Genomic DNA, 20,550 nt, shown 5'->3' with positions numbered 1-20,550 from the left:
TATTACATATATTGAGAGAATAAGGAAAGAAGGGAGGGAAAGAAGAAAAAGAATACATGTCCTTTTTAGGTTTTCCAACAATACAGAGAAGTCCAAATTCTACAGAAACTAGAATTTACCATAGAACGTTGATTTCCATTAGTTGACTCTTAAATGTAGGATCTTTCTTAATATCATTTTATCACATATACCATCATTTGTACTATAATGAAATGCTGTTCAAGAAATTCTTAAAAAGCTATTTTAATCTTCTCACCCTGGTATTCTGAGAAACTGGAATCTCTCTTGTGAAATTTGAATTTAGAAAAAAAATATAAACCATAAAAAATAATGTAAAAATGGGGAACAAAAATAATTTTCAGACTAATGCTTGCACTGGAAACACTGAGGTGTGTCGACATGATCCAAGATCTGCAAGCCCCAAATCTCAGTTCTCCCACATTTGTCCTTGCATGCAACTGTGTGAACTGAAAGTCATTCAAGAAGCTGGGTGATGTACCTCTCGAATGTCGTAGTTCATGAGGAAAGGGTGCGCGGGCCAAGTACAAGTCGGCACCAAGTAGGTGCTCCCTGTCTGCTGACTGAATGATTCACTGCACAAATGAAGGGTTGGCCTGGTACCGCAGCTCTCTGGGTCAAAGAAATGAACACATCTAGCCTTGCGAATCAATGTCTTCCATGGTGGTATGGCTTAAGGGGAGTTACAGAGGCTTGCAATAAATCCTTCTCTCATTGCTTCCTGTGATGCCTTACATTCACCATTGGACTCTAGAGAATTTCAAATTTAAAGGTCTTTTGATCTTTAGGAGTTTTCTATTAAAACGTAGCCACTCTTGAGAGAGGCAACATTTTAAGTCTTAAAAAAAAAATTTCAGCTTTTACTGGGATATCACCTAAAAGTAAGACCCTAGAACATATCATTTTAATCTACTTATTAAATAAATATGTACTGATACTCTACTGCATGCTTGAGTTACAATGGTACACAGACAAACAAACAAGGTCTCAATTTTTAAAAAACTTCATCTAGTGGGGTTCAAGGACGGTGAGTAGATGGGAGGAAACAGAATGGTGGGAATGTGGAACTGAAGGAGGAAAGTGTGGGATGGTGTTTTTCTTTTTTTCTTTTCTTTTCTAATACATTCTTTTACATCTACCTCCCCAGGCTTGCCCATCTGCTCTTTACCCCAACTCCTGCCTGAAGCCATACGTTCATTCAAAGAAATATTTATTAAACATCTACTGGAATGCAAAGAGTAGGAAAAACATTTTATATCAGTACCTAGAATGTATATAAATACATCCCTATAATTCTCTCTAGGTAAATAGATAGATTTTGATATATATATATAACTAAATCTATATAACAAGTTTCACAAAACAATATTTAGCCTTCTGTGTGAAACGAAGTCTGATATTTTCTATTCTATTAATTTTTTTAGTTCTGATTTCAGAACTGACCCAAAGTTTAACAAAACCACAATTCTAGTCCAATTCAGCATCCCTTTTTCTAAATTCTTTGTCTATCCCTGCTGTCTATCATAGAACATCCAACAGATACTGAGATTTGATTAGGATCAAAAATTATTGAATATAGATTTGTTCTACACCAAGATCTGTGTTATCAGTTAGACCCAGAGAAATGACAAGATCTGTGGCCAGCGCACAGATACTTGGTGGCTATTTGATTCCAAGATTGACAGCATGGGGAATTGGAATCCAAAAGATAAGACTGGGGAGATGGAGCCTACGTTTAAGTCCTGAGTCTGACATTTTTGGCATATGGCCAAGAGCAGGACCCTCACTCAGCTAGTTCTTCATTGCTTTTACCTAGAACATGAGGGATTTTGCAGGTAAAGAGAGTCCGTGCGACACTATCTGACCCTAAGATGCTCAGTGAGAATGACCAAATTGAACAAAGCTTGTACAATAAAGGGCATCACCAGTTTTAAAGCTCTACACACATGCTAGTTAATACCATGCCTTTCGTTTGTGCTGTGAGGGAGGAAAATTCCTACCCTCCAGCGCAGGGAGGGTACCCTTCACATGGGGAATTCATTTCCTGCTTTCAGGGGGACAGAGGAGAGTCAGTGTTCTTCCTGCACCTGTTGTTTCCTAAATAACTTTAATTCAAAATAATCAATATGCCAAAGTCACATACTTGGGGGCCACTTGTCCTGAATCCCATCAGTGCCCAAGCTCTGTCCAACCCTTCCTTCCTAACCTCTTGCCATCCGCTCACTTTCCCATCCCATTCCCTGATGAGCAGCTGAGATCCCCCATCCTATTACCTCCCGGGACCTCATCTCTACCACCCTTCCCTTCACTCATTCCATTTCCTCCATCACATGGCTCCTTGTTGTGTTCAAATATTCCAAGGTTTTTTATTTGCCTCAGGGCCTTTGCACTGTCTATTCTCCGCCTGAAGCCTCTTCCCACACATGGCTTGTTCCCTAACTTCCTTTAATTCTTTGAAGACATGTCACTTTCTCCTTGATGCCTTCCTTCATTACCCTCATTACCCTATTTAAAATTACAAATTTTATAAACTTATAATTTATAAAATTTATAAAATATTTATAATTTACTTATATTATTTATAAAATAATAAAATTATAAATCTCCCCCACAGAGAGATCCCCAATTTCTCATTCCCAGTTCTATTCTTTTCCCCATGGTCCTTATTACCATCTAATATACTATATAATGTACTTACTTATTGTTTGTTTATACCCCTCCCAAAAAAGTATATATTATACAAGGGTGGGGATTTTTTTTTCTTTTTGTTTACTGCTCTACCTGTAGCACTCGGAACGGAGTGAGTCACATACTAAGTGTTCAATAAATATTGTTCAATAAACATGGTTGAATAAGTGAATGAGTCCCATGCTCTGGTGGCACAAAATTTTTCACACCATTGAACTCTGATTAGGTTGCAAGGACTAAAAGTCAAGCAGGTATTTATACTAAAGCAGGAAAAAAATCCTCAGGAGAAGGAAAGCAATAAGAATGCTCTCTCTTTCAATGATGTCTAAGTGTGGAACAATGTGATTTTTTTTTTCTTTTTCTGGTGAGTTTCCTAGCGAACCAACAGTTCTATCTGATCGGGGTCAACTCCAAAAGGTCTCTGACTCATTCCACAACCTTCTCTACCAGCCACTTTTGTTTGTTTGTTTGTTTTATTTTGTTTTTAAAGATTTGTTTATTTATTTGAGAGAGGGAGAGGGGCATGGAGGGCAGGGCAGAGGGAGAGAGAGAGAATCCCAAGCAGACACCCCGCTGAGCTCAGGGCCGATGCTCCATCTCATAGCCCTGAGATCATAACCTGAGCCAAAATCAAGAGTCAGACGCTTAACCAACTGAGCCACCCAGGCGCCCCTACCAGTCACTTCTTAAGTTGCCTGCAGAATGAATCTTCCTCTGGTGGAAAGACAATTTGTACATTTCAATCATATTGATATTTCCTTTTACAAAAGACTCCATATCCCTTTTGAGACTTATAAAAGAGAGATTTTTACAGGTGATACAGTACTTTGTATTTGTTCAGTGCTTTCATTCCAGACTTTCTAAATTCTTCGCAAATATTGGTCCTCAGACTCTCCTAGCTCTCTTCTGACAGCAACATGATAAGCAGATTTCCTACAATTTCTGAACTAGGTTATTTAAAGGCATCAGCTGCTAGAAAGTATGCAGCAAGGAGATTCAGTGCCTTAAGGACTGAGCTCTACTTGAATCCTGGAGAACGTGGCTTGGCAACTCTGGTGACTTAGTTAATGGCAGGCAGCAGCGCTGCACCCAGAATCCTGCCTGGAGACAGGAACTTGGGAGAAAGGCCCCAGTGCCCTGCTCAGTCACAGAAGGGACTTGATTATACCAACACTCGAGCCTCTTACAGCTTCAACAGTCCTGTGATTGCCAAACACCTGATGGCCAATTTTCCATGTGGATATCCTAAATTTCCTTTTTTTTTAATTATTTTTAAAGATGTTTGTTTATTTACTTGAGAGAGAGAGGTGGGGGGCAGAGGGACAGGGAGAAGCAGACTCCCCGCTGAGCAGGGAGCCTGACAGGGGGCTCGATCCTAGGATCCTGAGATCATGACCTGAGCTGAAGGCGGACGCTTAACCAACTGAGCCACCCAGGTGCCCCTAGATAGCCTAAGCTTCTTTAAGCTCGGCTTCTCCCCCCAAAATCATATCACCACCAAAAGCAATGATTTCTTCTCCTGACTTTCCTGGTTCTGAACCCAATTTCAAACCCCAGAGTGACTTGACTCAATCCTTCCCTCCAAACTAGTGCTTCTCAACCTATAATGTGCATATGAATCACCTGGGGATCTTGTCAGAATGTATACTCTGATTCAGTAAATCTGGGATGAGGCCTGAGACTCTGCCTGTCTCACAAGTTTCCAAGGGATGACAATGCTGCTGGTCCTAGGATTGTGCTCTGGGCAACAGTGCCCTAAACCAACCTACCCTCAGCCCCACTCCTACCCCACCGCATCCAGTCCATTGCCAGCTAACTTTTATTTTTCCTGTGAAGCATATCCCTGTGCATGCTTTCCTCTCGTTCTCACTGTGAACCACCCCCGCTCAACTCCTTATCACTTTCCACCCCCACCCAGGTCTTATGCCTTGATAACTTCAATAGCTAAACTGTGGGAACCCATTCATTAATGAGTTATAAAATCAATCTATTGGGTAGCTAGCAGCATTTATAAAACATGGATAGAATAGAATAGAATAGAATAGAATAGAATAGAATAGAATAGAATAGAATAGAATAGAATAACAGAATAGAAGAGAATCGGTGTATCACACATAATAACGGTATTATGGTTTTGGTTAGATATAAAATTTAACTTGGCCATGATGCAAAATATATTTCTTGCTATGGATAGAGGTTTAAAAAATAGTTTGGGGCGGGGGGCACCTGGCTGGCTCAGTGGATGGAGTGAGCGACTCTTGATCTCAGGTTGTAGGTTCAAGTCCCATGTTGGGTGTAGAGGTTACTTAAAAAAAGGTAAAATCTTGAAAAAAATAATAGTAAAGAAAAAAATTTGTTTCCAGTTTGAAGACCAAGTTCCTACAAAGACACCTAGGCCTCCCTGCATCCCCACCCAACATGCACATGACAACAGGCTCATCTTTCTAAACCTCTGCTGCGTCAGTCAGGCTCCTTCTTCAAGAACCTTCAGTGTTGCTTCATTGTCCAAACAAAGTTCAGATATGTTAGCCTGAATTTCCAGGCCCTTCTCAACCTGGCCTCATGTGGCTTTCAAGCCTGATTTCCTACTCGTTTGTGCCCAGAACCAGCCCTGCCCCCCATCTGGGCGCCTGTCTCACTGTCCGCCCAAGCTTGGCTGCTATGTTCCCATCTTTGCACATGTTACTTGAGCTGCCCAGACTGCTCTTCCCTCTGCCATCATCTCCCGCTGAAATCACACCCAGCCTCCAAACCTGCTTCGGCTCCTCTTTCCCCCATGGTGCTTTCATCAGCAATCCTTCCCCCAGAAGTGGTATCTTGTCACTGGCCTCTTGTCGCACGGAAAGCACTCACTCTTCTTGCCGCATTTGGTGGACGTTCTTCTAAGTGCATTTCTTTCACATCTGGACTGTAAATTCCAATGGAAGTTGGAACCATTATATCTATAATTATTACTTGGTGAGCTTGCTCATCCAATTTAGCCTCTCTGTGCCTCGTTTAGGAGGTAGGAGGAGGAGATCGCCATCATTGTAAGGATTAAATGAGTTAACACATGTCAAGTGTTTAGTGTCGTGCTTGGCATACAGTAAGTGCTCAGTAAATGTTAATTGTTATGATGCTGTCTGCACAGTGCCTATCACATCCCTCGATCGTAGTAGACCCACAATAGATGTTTGTAAGTGAATAAATTAGGGCATATTAAAATTATTCCTCTACAAGTTTCTATTTCTGTTGTGACTGCTCCCCGCTTCCTTCAATTCATCTGCTTCTGGGAACAGCATCCTTTACGTGGGCAATTTAAAGATTCAGAGGGAGGGCTCACAATTATCCCATGCAATTAGAGTGTTAGCAGCTTCTCTTGCAAAACCCAAGTCAAGTCCTAGGAACTGCCCCATGGAGCAGAAAGCTAGCCTGTCAGAAAGAGCTGTGGGAGGAGGGTGCAGGCGGAGGGCCTTCCTTCCTTCCAAGCACCTCCTCCTGGTCCTTCCTGAAACCTGGGTGCCCCGCTGTACCCAGCTCTTGTCTCTCAGACACTGCCTCTCCCATTTCCTTTTCCCACTTGACTTCTCTTCCCTACCCGCAAAACTCTTCCTTTTACATTCTTTTCCCTCTCCCTAAGTATAATGTTTTTAAAAAGAAAAGAGGGTGCCTGGGTGTCTCAGTCAGTTGACTGTCACACTCTTGGTTCTGGGCTCAGGTCATGTTCTCAAGGTGGTGATATGGAGCCCAGCATCCGGGCTCCGCGTTCAGCAGGGAGTCTGCTGGAGACTCTCTCTCCCTCTGTCCACCCTCCCCCCACCCCCGCTCACGTGTTTGTGTGCTCTCTCTCTCTCAAATAAATAAATACATACATACATAAATCTTTTTAGAAAAAGAGAAGAAAGCAAGAAGAGGGAGGCTGTGACTCAGGGGACACCTCGCCCTCTGGCTCACAGGCACTGGGCGGGGGAGGCGGGGGAGCACCAGGAAAGATGGGTGTGCTTGCTCCTGAGCCACCACCGTCCACAGGGTGGATTTCACAAGTTACTGAATGGCATTCATACACCAGCCTACTCCATGAAAGATCTTTTCAAAGTTTTGTGTAAACAAAGCAAAATTCAAGCTGGCAGCTACAACAGAAATAACAGGCCACTGCAATCCTGCAGCATTTTTCAACTTTTGAAAGGAAAGCAACAGTTCGTGCTAAAGTAGTTAAGGCAACCTGGAATCTAAGCATCTAATAATGCCAGCTATCTACTTGGAGTTACACCAGCAGAGGAATGTCTCTTTTGCTTTTCTCTTGTTTGGTCCAGTGTTTCTCTCTCAGAGGAGTGACGTGTCGATCAAGAGGGCCTTGCCTCTGAAGGCAAAGACCGGCCCCAGGCTCAGCATCAGTGCTCAATTGCTCTTAATAATTCTCCTGTTTTGTTGTGCTATTGACGCTGGCTCAACCTCCACAGTGTCCCTTGGAAACTTCCCTCTTGCAGAATCAAGCCAACCTCCTTTGACTACAGATGGTTCTGTTTTTATCCACTGGAGTTTTATGGTATGGCAATGCCATGTCTGGAATTTCAGACTTAGCTACATGAGAAGTTCTGTGTGAGCATACACGTGTGTGCTTCTCCCCGCCCCCCCCAAATTCTCTAAGTCGGACATTCAAAATAAAATATGCCAGGAAAATGAAAAGCTGGATCTCAAAAAGACAAAACAAAACAAAAATACCAAACACCCCCTCCAACAACAACAACAAAAAACCCAGGCTGGACACAGAAGCTACAAAAGCAACATACCCCAAAACCAAATTGGTAGAAACTGATTTTTTTCCCCTCGAATTTATTGATACTATACATACAGTCATATTTATTTCTCTGTCAAAAACCTAATTTGTAACTACTTTTAGTCCTGCCCTCATTCTATATCTTGTTTCAGGCACATCTCTTTCTGGTTTTCTCTCTCAACCTCAAGACATTCCTTGACCAGGAACAAATGATTTATGGGTCAGAAATAAGTGGTTTCCAGGCTCAGTGACCACAAAAGTCTCCTTCATCAGACTCGGAGCTGAGTTAAAGATGAGCCCAGAATTTTTTTTTTCAATATATATTGCTCAGTTCTGGTGACACCATTCCCTCTTTAACTATTTTCATTCTGCACTTTGGGTCTTTTTTCCTCAAAGGAGACTTAAAAAAAAAAAAAAGCTCTTGAAAAGCTGGACACCACTGCACCCAGAACGATTAACGTCCCACCATGCATTCACTCTAATTATAATCTTTGTTACTTGAGAAACAGGAATCGCATATTTGCATCCCACCAGTAGGCTGAGGCTGCAGAATCTCAAAAGAAAAGCAGAAAGTAAAAGATAACGCCGTTGCTGGGCAGGATTTCAGGGTTCTATGACATGTTTCCTTTCCGGTTCCTCCCATTTGTAATTTTAGCAATTTGTGAGAAAGATGAACGGTAGACAATGAATCAAAATAAAACATACGGCAAGGGTTATAAAGCCAAGCTTTTATGCTAGTGACAACTTACCTTACTAGTGAAGGTTATAATTGTGATGGCAAAGGCAACACAGAAAATCAAAAAATGAGCTTGTATGAATCCTTGCCTTGTCCTAGCACCTTGCTAATCAGGGCATGGTCTACGGACCAGCAGCACTGACATCCCCGGAGGTTTGTTAGAATCTCACAGGTCACCCAGATCTACTGAATCAGACTGCGTTTTAACTAGATTCCCAGGTGATTCACACGTACATTGAAGTTTGAGCCATGGGAAGATCTATGATCAGGTCAAGGTAGTCTTTCTATACCATGGGATTACTTGGCTCACACTATTGATATGCAAGATATCATAGACTTTTCACCCTTTTTTGGGGTGGGGGAGAAGTAACAGAGACATTGGAAGGAGATCCCAAACTGAGCAAACAGCTCCTCTGTTTTTAAGCATGTATTTAAAGACTCAACTGCTCAGTTTGGGATCTCCTTCCAATGTCTCTGTTACTTCTCCCCCACCCCAAAAAAGGGTGAAAAGTCTATGATATCTTGCATATCAATAGTGTGAGCCAAGTAATCCCATGGTATAGAAAGACTACCTTGACCTGATCATAGATCTTCCCATGGCTCAAACTTCAATGTACGTGTGAATCACCTGGGAATCTAGTTAAAACGCAGTCTGATTCAGTAGATCTGGGTGACCTGTGAGATTCTAACAAACCTCCGGGGATGTCAGTGCTGCTGGTCCGTAGACCATGCCCTGATTAGCAAGGTGCTAGGACAAGGCAAGGATTCTGTGTACTCATGTTTGTTTTTCCCACCCCAGACTGGCTGTCAACATATGATAGAAGAAAAACAAACACATGTTTGCTGAATGGAATTCATTTCAATTTTGGCCCAGTTGGCTGATATGTTATTCCCCCATATTGTAGATTCAAGAGGAGAACAAAATGGCCTAAAAGAGAAAGTTGTAATGCATTTCTCCTTAGCTTCCCAGTAAAAGAGATTAATACCTGACATCTTCTTTCTTCGTATTGCTGAGAAACTTTTGAAGAATTCAGTTCCCAAAGTAACAATTTGTTTTTGCTTTATTTTCAGTGGGAAACTAGTTTCACCTTTGTGATCCTGAGCATGATGAGATGTCCACTTCATTTTGCAGTAGCCTTGGACTCTGCTCTCCTTGGCCCATATTTCTTCTACTCGTTTTCAGGGATAGCAGAGACCAATTACCTTGGTTATGCCGTTGCCTTTCCCTTTTCCATATGCAAACTTCCCATCAGCTCGTGTGGACCCACCACACTATGAAGAGTACCACCTGACACTTCAAGCCTTCCACCTGTGCCTGAGATTTGCCATGCTCTGTGTGTCCCTGACTGTGTTCATCAAGCTTTCTGCAGGACTTATCTGGAAGAGACACTTACATGTAAGTTTCCAGAAAGGAGGAACCCATTCTTATTCCATCCTGAATGCTAAAATTGGAAGTCTGCCATATCAGTACTTAATCTGCCTCTCTTATTTATCACTGTGTTTCCTATAACCAAAATTTTCCCACCCTTTTTACTTCTGCCCCAGCAGAGGCTGATATATACCAACATCAAATTTAGCTTTCTAACTTTTTCCCAGATGGCTAAGAATAATATTGATAATATGATAGTAATAGAAATATGAACAGAATGTTTACTCTCAATGTTCTTCCCATTTTACAGATAGTAGACTGAGGCTAAAGAGTTTATGAAACTTGCCCAAGGTCACACAGTTAATGAGTAGTAGGGCCAGATTCAGAACCCGGAGCTATTTCTCTTAACAGACCAGATATATCCTGGGCCCTCTTGTCACCCACCTTGTACCCTCTCTCTTCCTCTAGATCATCAAGATGTATGGTTCTGGCCTCCAGGAGGGTTAGAGCAGAACCACTGGGAGTGATTTCTGATTCCAAATTCCTATGTCTGATACTGGGTCACTCCACTGCGAGTTGCACAGCCTCCTCCTGGAAAGAGATATTTCCCACAACAAACTCTTATACTGGCGTTATGATTCAAGTTAGTATTACATTAAGGTCAGGTGAATTTGGGTTATGTTAGCCAATTTTTTTTTCCAGTTGGATCCTATCAACACAAATCAGCAAAGCTAAAAGACAAGAACTTGGCACTCTCGATAACTTTTGTGGTCAGTCTTGTCCTCTTCAACTTCTACATAAGTCTGCAAAGGAAATCCTGTACATTCTTAGGAACAGGGTTGATTTTGCAAGGAGGCCTCCTGAGAATTGAGGCTAGCAGGCTGCTGTACTGCCAGTGCATCTAGAAGTTTAGAATGTGAGATTTCTCCCTGGTAGGGACCATCCCAACTCCCCAGAGCCCTTTGTTAAAAGGAACATAAACCCAGGAAAACCACATATTAAAGCATCAGCTACCCATAACCCCTTGGCATGGATAGCTAATCAGACATCTGGCTGCCATCTTGGGCATGACACCCAAGATTTAACATTGGATGGAAGGCAGAGAGAAAAGAATGAAAAAGTATCTGCAGAGCTTGGTAAGTCAGCCTCTTGGAAACCCAATAGTGAGGCCACCTAAAGTGCCTGGAAAGAGAAAATATTAATTGAAAACAGAGCAAAGTTCTCCAAGTTCAGAATTTTGCCTTTGCCCATCTTGCTCAGAGCAGTTTCTTGGTGTGTGATTACTAAACTAGGTATAGGACACAACACAACTACAACATGTTTTTCAAAGTGGATCAATGACAACAGAATCACCCATGGTTCTTGTTAAACCATATGTCTGGCTTCCATCCTGGCCCATTCTTATGGCAGAAACTCTGGGCTGAAGGCAGGGAATGTGCATTTTTAACACATGCCCCAAGAGATTCTGGTCAAAATTCTCTTCCTAGCACAGGATTCTCTTAGTGTAACTTCTGGGCAGGATCTCCGTTTTCCCATCTGCGTAAAATGCAACAGTAGTTTGGGTGAGAGTTCTCGATAAATTTAATAAGCAGCAAATCTTTGGTGAGCGTTTTTGGATGACTTGAAACCATGTAATCCATGATGGTGGCAGATCATGTTTCATTAACAAGGATGAGTGGCTGACATATTGGGATATGAATTTTTGTATTAATAAATACACCACTGCCCCCAAGGAGCACGTGTAGCTTGCACAAACCTTTGTTACTATGTGGGGCACCTTGGTGGTTCAGTCGTATGTGTCTAACTCTTGATTTCTGCTCAGTTCATGATCTCATGGGTGTGGGAGAGAGCACCACATCAGGCTCCACACTCAACATGGAGTCTGCTTAAGATTCTCTCTCCCCCTCTGCCTCTGCCCCTCCCCCCACTAGTGTTCTCTCTCTCTCTCTCTTTCTCAAAATAAATAAATAAAATCTTAAAAAAAAACCTTTGTTACCATGTTACCATGTAGAAATAGCTACACGAGGCACAATTTCCAGCAGTGAAATAATGTATTGTTTGTCAAAATTCTAGAAAATGCACAACTTTCTTAGAAGAAATGGCAGATCACTTGTTAAGATACAGAATTCTACATGGTGATTCTGCATTTAATGAGCCTCCGTATTGTTATATTGTTAGGTTCCCTTCAGGCTGAAAGAGATAAGTAATATTTTTATTTTTTATTTATTTTTTAAATGTTTTATTCAAATTCAATTTAGTTAACATATACTGTATCATTAGTTTCAGAGGTAGAATTCAGTGATTCATCAGTTGCATACAACACCCAGTGCTCGGTATTTCAAGTGCCGTCCTTAATGCCCATCACCTATCAGGAAACTAAAGAGCTATGAAAATTTGTAAAAAAGAAAAAAGTGATAGTTTGATGGAAGATTTGGAGGAAATTGTAATTGTATTGCATTATAGAACAAAATCATTTTTTTCCTCAGCTCTGTAATAGTCTATATTATGATGGAAAATATTCACTTCTAAGAACTTTCCTGTAAATTCAAAAACACGTTTCCAGAAACAAATCAAACACTGCCTTAGGAATCACCATTCATTATGTCTCCGCTCTCTGTGTCTTTTCATTTTAGGAGAATTAGAGTCATCTTGCATCCCAGTCAGCTCAAGCTGTTATAACAAAATACCATAGATGTGATGGCTTAACCAACACATTTATTTCTCTCAGTGCTGGAGGCCGGAAGCCCAAGATCAAGGTACCAGTATGGTCGGTCTTTGGTGAGGCCTCTCTTCCTGGTTTCTGGACAGTCACCTCACTGTGTGCTCACTTGGCCCTTCCCGTGCCTGCTCCTGGACAGAGAAGATCTCTGTGCTCTTCTTATAAGGACACTTATCCCATCATGGGGGACTCATCCTCATGACAGTATCTAAACCTAATTATCTCCCAAATGACTCACCTCCAAAGACCATCCCAGTGGGGATTGGGGCTTTAACATAGGGATTTGGGAGGGAGACACTAACAGCTGATAACATCTCATTGAAGGTTACACAGTGTTGGTGTGTGAGCATGCAGTCAGCTGGTACCCAACCAAAATCACGGTGAGAAATGCTTGAAAGAGGCATAAAGGATGTGATGATTTTGATAAAAAAAAATGTATATGAGTGCTACAGACTGAATGTTTGTGTCTCTGCAAAATTCCTTAACCCCCACTGTGATAGTATTAGGAGGTAGGGCCTTTGGGAGAGAATTAGGTTTAGTGAGGTCAGGAGGGCAGAGCTCCCATGACGGGATTAGCTTCCATGAGGCCCTTATAAGAAGATGAGGAGGACAGAGTTGTCTCTCTCCACCGTGTAAGGAGACAGCAAGAAGGTGGCCATCTGCCAAATAGGAAGAGGGCTCTCACCAGACGCTGGATCCGCTGACACCTTGATCTTGGTCTTCCAGCCTCTAGAACTGTGAGAAATGTTTGTTGGTTAAGCCGCCGAGCCTATGGTAGTTGGTGATAGCAGCCCCAGCTAAGACCGCGAGCCCTTCCAAGTTTCCATCCTGGCCCAGGATGGAAAAAGAGGGAACTGGAAAAGGCATATGAGCCCCCGCCCTGGCCCCCGCGCGCGGCTCCATGCAACACGCTGAAGTGACCTTGGCAGCTTAGGACTCAGTGCAGGGGGCAAAGAGCACCACATAGGATTAAGTTGAGAAAGCAAAATGCAAAACAACCATAGCCGAAATTGTCTACATTCTTGGTCCAGTAAGTAATAAAGTGATGGGAAAGGAAAGAATTGGGACACCAGACGCGCTACAGCTGTCCCCTGCAGCTACTCTGTCCCTCCTCCACGGAATGGAACGACTCCGGCTCCATCTGTTTTCCTTTCATTATTCATTGTTATGTTTGGGGTTTGCTTTTTTTTTTTTTTTATGAAAGGGGAAAGAAAATATTTTCCCCCTTATCATGTGATACAGTGGTTTTCTTTCTTTTCTTTTTTCAATGAATTGAGAAATATTTACTTCCCATAAAAGATGGAGGTAAATGCTTTAAACAGTTCAAAAACATATGAGGACAGAATATTTATCAGCGGATGAGGCTCTTCCTCCAAACAAAAAACAAACGCAGAAATGCACTGGCTCCAAATCTTCTAGCGGATATACCCTGTATCATTAGCAATACAAAGGGGTTTTGGAACACATTCATCTATGACTCTCATCCTAAAGGTCTGAAACCTCATGTTGGGCTTTAGCAAGTTCTCTCCGGTGCTTCTGGGAACTAAATCCCCTCGGGGAGATTCAAGTAAACCTCAAGCAGGACCACACAACAGTCAGAATCCACTGTATTTCTTCCTCACCAGTTCCTTTATGTGGTCTCTTCGAAGTGGTCAACAGGAAACTGAATCTGGGAAAATAATTGCAATTCAGGGCATTAGCATTCCCTTTATCTCATTAGGTCATCTGGAATGATAATGGTGGTGACATGAGCCTGGGCAGGAGCAGGGTAATTGTAGATGCTATTTATTGCGCAGTTACTACTTGTCAGGTGCTTTGCCTCCTTCCTTCCTCACAATCTTGCAAAGCTCATCAGCCCCGTTTCACAGATGACGACGTTGAGTTGGTCAGACGGAGTTAGGATTCTCTCCCAGTCTCAAAGGGTCTGGAGGTCAGGCTCCTCCCTGCTCGCCCACACCTCACAGTGTTTCTTCAGCTTTACAGACTCCAAGTGGTTTTGCACAGGCATGCATTTTTGTGGACAGCCTTTCTTATGTCTCTCACAGACAAAAATTAACTCACATATTAGAAATGGAAGCTATTTTTTTTTCCAGGATATTTTCATTTCATTTAATCAGTGAGACCACACCACGGGTGATAGCAACTTACGAATAGAGGAAATGAGACCAAAGTGTCTTTTGTGATGTATGAAAATAAGCTTGATATTTTGTCAGAGCAGAAGCAATAGGTGAGGAGGTAACTGGGCAACTGCTTTTTGTCATTTTTTACTTTATAATCATTGTGAACATCAACATGTTTTCCTTTTGACGTTCAGTCAGTTTAATCTTTTAATATAAAATATCCTACTGGGGTTTTTTCCCCCTTGCTTCTTACTTTTAATCTAAAATGGTATTATTATGGGGCATCTGGGTGGCTCAGTGGGTTAAGAGTCTGCCTTCAGCTCAGGTCGTGATCTTAGGGTCCTTGGATCGAGTCCCGCATCGCGTTCTCTGCTCAGCAAGGAGTCTGCTTCTCCCTCTCCCACCCCTCTGTGCTCTCTCTCTCTCTCAAATAAATAAATAAAATCTTTAAAAAAAAAACCACACACAAGAAATTTTGGCTTTGTGAAAGGGCAGAAACTTGAGTAGAAATCAGAAGCCTCCATTCTCTATAATCATATAAATTCAGTTTCAACAAAGAAAACTGAATTAATACTAGTGAATATTTCAGAAAGGCCATAATGGTGCTAATATGTGAACACAAAACCATTTAGGAAAGTAACAATGTTGGTTGGACACTTTGCGCTGTATTAATTAACCAGGAGAATATGCGGTGGTTGTTACTGGGTGTTAGTGGGTTCATTCCCCCAGGAAAGAAGAGAGAGACACAGACGAGGTAATTAGGGTAAAACACAATGAAGGCCAGGAGAGGTGAGGAATGACACAAGGTCACTTCCCCTCCCAGACTGGCCCTACAAGTCAGGGACTGTGGACAAGGCAAAGGTTCACCCCTGCACGTATCGGTAGTTGTGGATTTGAGCTTCCTCATCTCAAAGACTACGGGGCTTGGCCAGGCACATCCAAAGACCTTTCCATCTCTGTCTCAGTCTGTGACTTTCTTTCTTTCTTCCTTTTGTCCTCCTTCTCTTTCTTTCTTTTAGATTTTATTTATTTGAGAGAGAGCACAAGCAGGGGGGAAGGGCAGAGGGTGAGGGAAAAGCAGATGCCTCACTGAGCAGGGAGCCCAATGCAGGGCTCGATCCCAGGATCCTGAGGTCATGACCTGAGCCCAAGTCAGATGCTTAACCAACTGAGCCACCCAGGGGCCTCTCCGTCTGTGATTTTCAAGTAAAACTTTATTCCACTGGAGAAGATTAACATTTAGAAGAGAGGACTGTTTGTAGCAAGGAGTGGCTCTTTTCTTGTCCTAAGCCATGCCAATGTGTCACTGGGGTCCATCACACTGCCTTTACTCTGCTAGCTCAAGAAGTATATATGCCAACTCTATTACTCAAGCAAGATGGGTATGAGAGTTGTTACATAGATCACTTTAATCGCTTTAGAAAAACACCTTTCTTTGCTCAATATTCAATCTGTCAGCGCGCCTGGGTGACTCAGTCGGTTAAGCATCCCAGTTTTGATTTTGGCTCAGGTCATGATCTCGGGTCTTGGGATCAAGCCCCACGAAGAGCTCTGCATTGGGCGTGGAACCTGCTTAAGATTCTCTCCTCCTTCTCCCTTTGCTCTTCCCCACTTGCACTCTCTCTAAAAAAATAAAAGAAGAAAAAGTTCAATCTCGTATCAAACCAACCAGAATTGTCTTATTGGTTGTCTTTCTTTTTTAATTATTCAAGTATAATTAACATACAGTTATATTAATTTTAGGTGTATGATATAATGATTCATCAATTCTATACATTTCTCAGTGCTCAGCAAGAAAGTGTACTCTTTGTACTCTTGACCGCTTTTATCTACCTCACCCATTCCGCCCCCCCCATCTCCCCTCTGGTAGCCACCGGTTTGTTCTGTGTTTAAGGGTCTGTTTTTTTCATTTGTCTCTTTTTTTGTTTGTCTCTTCTGTTTCTTAAATCCAACGTATGAGTTATTTGTCTTTCTCTGACTGACTTATTTCCCTTAGCATTACACCCTCTAGATCCACCTGTGTTGTTGCAGAACTTACCATTATATTTCTAAATAAGTATGGAACTTAAAACTCCAATTTATATGCAAAAACATTGTTCCAAATTTTTTTTCTCTTATTTCATATAACTAACCTAGTGTCGTGGATGAAAAAGAAAGCTGCTGGGGCGCCTGGGTGGCCCAGTCAGTTAAGCGGCTGCCTTCGGCTCAGGTCATGATCCCAGGGTCCTGGGTTCGAGTCTTGCATTGGGCTCCCTGCTCGGCGGGGAGCCTGCTTCTCCCTCTGCCTGCCGTTCCCATTGCTTGTGCTCTCTCTCTCTCTCTCTCTGTCAAATAAATTAATAAAATCTTTATAAAAAATAGATAAATAAAAAAAAGAAAAAGAAAGCTGCTACTGAAAGCAATAGAATTACTAGGTACTGGATGGTAATTAGGACTTATTTGACAAGAGGAGTATCTTGTGTTCACTAGTATGTGACTTTCTCCTTGTCATGGGTTGAGGAATATGGCTCCAAAGCCCTAAATACAACATTCATTATTTATACTTGCCTCTCAACATTTATTGAGCATATATGATGTGCCCCAGATATTGTGCTAAGGACTAAAGGTAGAGACAGAAGGATGAACAAGACATAGTCTCGTCCTCCACTGACTTAGAGGAACTGAGGGAAATGTCACCTGGGCCAGGAGGACCAAGAGCCTAGATGAGGAGTAATGGAATTTGAATTAGAGAGTGTTAGTGAGCATGGAGAAGAGGTGGTGCATTTGAGAGATATTTAGAAGGTTGAATCAGTGGCGCCTGGGTGGCTCAATTGTTAAGCGTCTGCTTTCGGCTCAGGTCATGATCCCAGGGTCCTGGGATCGAGCCCCGCGTCGGGCTCCCTGCTCGGCAGGGAGTCTGCTTCTCCCTCTGCCCCTCCGCCCTACTCATGCTCTCTCTCACGCATGCTCTTTCTCTCTCTCTCTCGCAAAAATAAATAAATAAAATCTTAAAAAAAAAAAAAAGAAGGTAGAATCACCAAGATTTAGTAGCAGTTAGCATGTGGGACAAGGAAGGAGCCCAGGGAGATATAAAGGGGTTTCTTGACTATGAGAGACAAGACAGAGTGATTGGATTTAATCTGTGACTCCCACTCTTGTCACTTAGGGTTAATTCAGTTTCACATCTCATCATTAATAAAAAGCCATGTTAAGAACCTAATAGAAGGCATCAAGAGGATTCCTGTCTGGGATTCTAGACAGTGAGGTACTGAAGCTTGCCACAGGACACTCCACAGCTTTAAAGGGTCACACATCAGATACAAAGGAAGCCTTGCTTTGAGTTCATAATAAACCTTGTGCGGAAGAGCATGGGCTATAAGACAGTTTCAATCGAGGCCATATTTAACAACTTATCTCTTCTTCTACTGATGTTCCCATGACAAAGATTGCCAATGAATGACCTGTACGTGGCCAAGCCCAATGGAATCTTTTCGATCTGTGTTTTCCTTGACCTCTCCACAGCCTTTGAAACTATTGACCACTTTCTTCATGAAATCCTCCCCCCTTTGACTTCCACACACCATTTTCTTTGGTTTTCTTCCTTCTCCAAGGCTTTTCCTCCTCAGTCTATCTGAAGACTCCTTTGCTCTGCTCACTCCTTAAAGTCTGGTGGCCTCGGTTTTCACCTTTGGGCTGATACCTCACACTTCCATATTTATAACCCAGTCCCTTCTCCTGCTCTATTGAGCGCTACATCGGACTATTTTCTGGACACTCTCCTGGGTGTCCCACAGACACATCAAACTCAAGTTGTTTATAATGGAGCTGATCATCTCCTTGTCCTTAATACCTGCTCGTCTTCCTGTGCCTCCAGCTCAGTTGCCAGCACTCATGACACTCAGGACAAGCTCATGACCCTAAGACCTAGAGTCATCCTTGACTCCTCACACCTGAGTTGATCACCATATCCTGGCAACTGCACCTCTTAAATATTTATTCACTGTGTCCCCCTTTCTCTGTACTGACCAGGGTGGCCCTGATTCAGCCCTCCATCTTCTCTCACTCATACATCTTTGCTTCCAATCTTGTCTTTCTTAGTTTTTTTGTTTTTTTGTTTTTTTTAAGATTTTATTTATTTATTTGACAGAGAGAGAGACACAGCGAGAGAGGGAACACAAGCAGGGGGAGTGGGAGAGGGAGAAGCAGGCTGGGAGCCTGATGTGGGGCTCAATCCCAGGACCCTGGGATCATGACCTGAGCCGAAGCCAGATGCTTAACGACTAAGCCGTCCAGGCTCAATCTTGTCTTTCTTAAGAAGTATCCTCCACAGAGGCTCTAGAATGAGCTCTCTCAAGTTCAAATCTGCTCTTATTACTCCCCTGCAGAGTAATAGTAATAGTATAAGGAATAACTATTATCTTATGCTAATAGTATAAGGAATAAATATTATCTTATTACATCCTTCTGTGGCTCCCCTTAACACACAAGCTACAGCCAAGCTCCTTTACGTGACATTCATGTGGGTGCAGCTCCTCTCCAAGAACATGGACTGACTAAGGTGAGCAGAAAAGTGGGACTGGGAGCGTGGAGGTCAAAAGACTAGCAGAGAGGCGGGGTGCAGTACTAGATGTCACTTTTACGGCTTCCTAGCCATAGCTAAAATCTTACCTAAATGTCTGTGTCAGGAATATTTCAAATTTAAAAACAATTCACACATCATGAGGGAATTTACTGTGGTTATGGAATCTCGAGGAAGGGAAACAGAGAAAAGGTTGATTTGAATTTCCATACTGCGGAACGGTGCCTTACTGAAGAAGCATTGCGTTCAGCATTATTTATGACACATGGAGAACTTGATATGTCATGGTACGTTTGAAGTCAGACAGTTTAAGGTATAATTGTTTCCTCCATCACCTACCATCTGAGCAGCCTTGAGCAAATCAATATCGAACCTCTTTGCACCTAAGAGACAACACGTACTTCACACATTGCCAAATGAAATGGCGCAATGACTAGTAAGAGCCTTACATGGGCTTGGCACTTGATAGTTGCTCAAGAAATGCTTGCTTTCTTCCCCTTCTAATAAAATTTAAATTCTTGGCTCTCATTCGAAGATTTTAGAAAGTACCCTTTAACCTTCTGTTATTTTCAAAAAGCCCCAAACCAACCCAAACCAGACAAAACAAGTAGCAAATGACGAAAAAAGATATGCAACAGAGAAATCCCTCACTTCCTTAGACAGTCCCTGCCTACAAAAGTAATGGTTCTTCTGAATTATTTTATGATTATGCCGGATATTTTATTACACATCTATTTCTTTTTTATATCTTTCTGCCATGCCCCTCCACCAATATCACCAATATTGTTCTCTCTGGTGATTCCTCTTAAATCCTTAAGTGGTACCATGGTGCTGTTACTTGAATCATCCTTCACTGGGTTCCTGTGACATAAAAAAGGGTAAATTAAATGTCAGAAGTGACACTCTATTTTCTTTGATAAATTGTAGAAATAAACACTACTTTATTTTTTTTCTTCCTAGGGTCAAAAGAATGGACAATAAATTTGAAGCAGTGATCCTCTTAAATTTGTTATATTTGTGGCCATTATTTTGAAATATTTGCAAAATAATTTTTATCTTCAAACTTTTCCCTCTATATTCTTATGAAATAAAAATTGAGATAATTGTATATTGTAGCCCTTTTAGACTGTTAACCCCATTTTTTCTGGTTTACCTGTTATGATTTTTAAAATGGAAATTTTATCATCATTATCATAGAAATTGTAAAATCTGAAATATAAATTTGCAGTGAATGAATGTTTTCTTTAAATTCCTCTTGTCCCTGTGTGGTGTGCCATTAAACTATAATTCTATACTACCTAAACTAAGGAACCATTTTTCTCAGCATTTCTTCATTGCCATTTATACTAAGGCAACTATAGATCTTCAAATACAATTAAAACATGGAATAGTAGCCATAATGAGAAGGGCCTCCTACAGGGGGAGATTGACCCTCCCTCCTGGCCTCTCCGTAGCTTGTCTATGGCACTCATGACAGTTTAATAGTTAGAAGGGACCTTAGCTGTCTTCTAGGCCAACTTCTCATCAGATGTCCCAAGATCTAAATGCCCCTGGCTGCTGAACCATTCCCAACAGGCAACCTCATT

General features: G+C 41.9%; 1 protein-coding gene across 1 annotated transcript in view; it reads left to right on the top strand.

The window, feature by feature from the left end:
• Positions 1 to 20,006, top strand: part of TMEM212 (transmembrane protein 212) — a 28,317-nt gene extending 8,311 nt beyond the window's left edge. The window contains 3 exon segments of the mRNA XM_028101175.1: positions 9,270 to 9,419; positions 9,421 to 9,594; positions 19,925 to 20,006. Coding sequence (XP_027956976.1) covers positions 9,270 to 9,419; positions 9,421 to 9,594; positions 19,925 to 19,945 — 345 coding nt within the window. The 3' untranslated portion in view covers positions 19,946 to 20,006.
• Positions 20,007 to 20,550: the final 544 nt, after the last annotated feature.

Source organism: Eumetopias jubatus, unplaced genomic scaffold (genome assembly GCF_037043125.1).
Source record: "Eumetopias jubatus isolate StellerSeaLion01/CBP00866 unplaced genomic scaffold, mEumJub1_p1.0 scaffold_1, whole genome shotgun sequence".
In the NCBI taxonomy this organism is placed as follows: Eukaryota; Metazoa; Chordata; class Mammalia; order Carnivora; family Otariidae; genus Eumetopias; species Eumetopias jubatus.
This window is presented reverse-complemented; position numbering and strand designations above follow the sequence as displayed.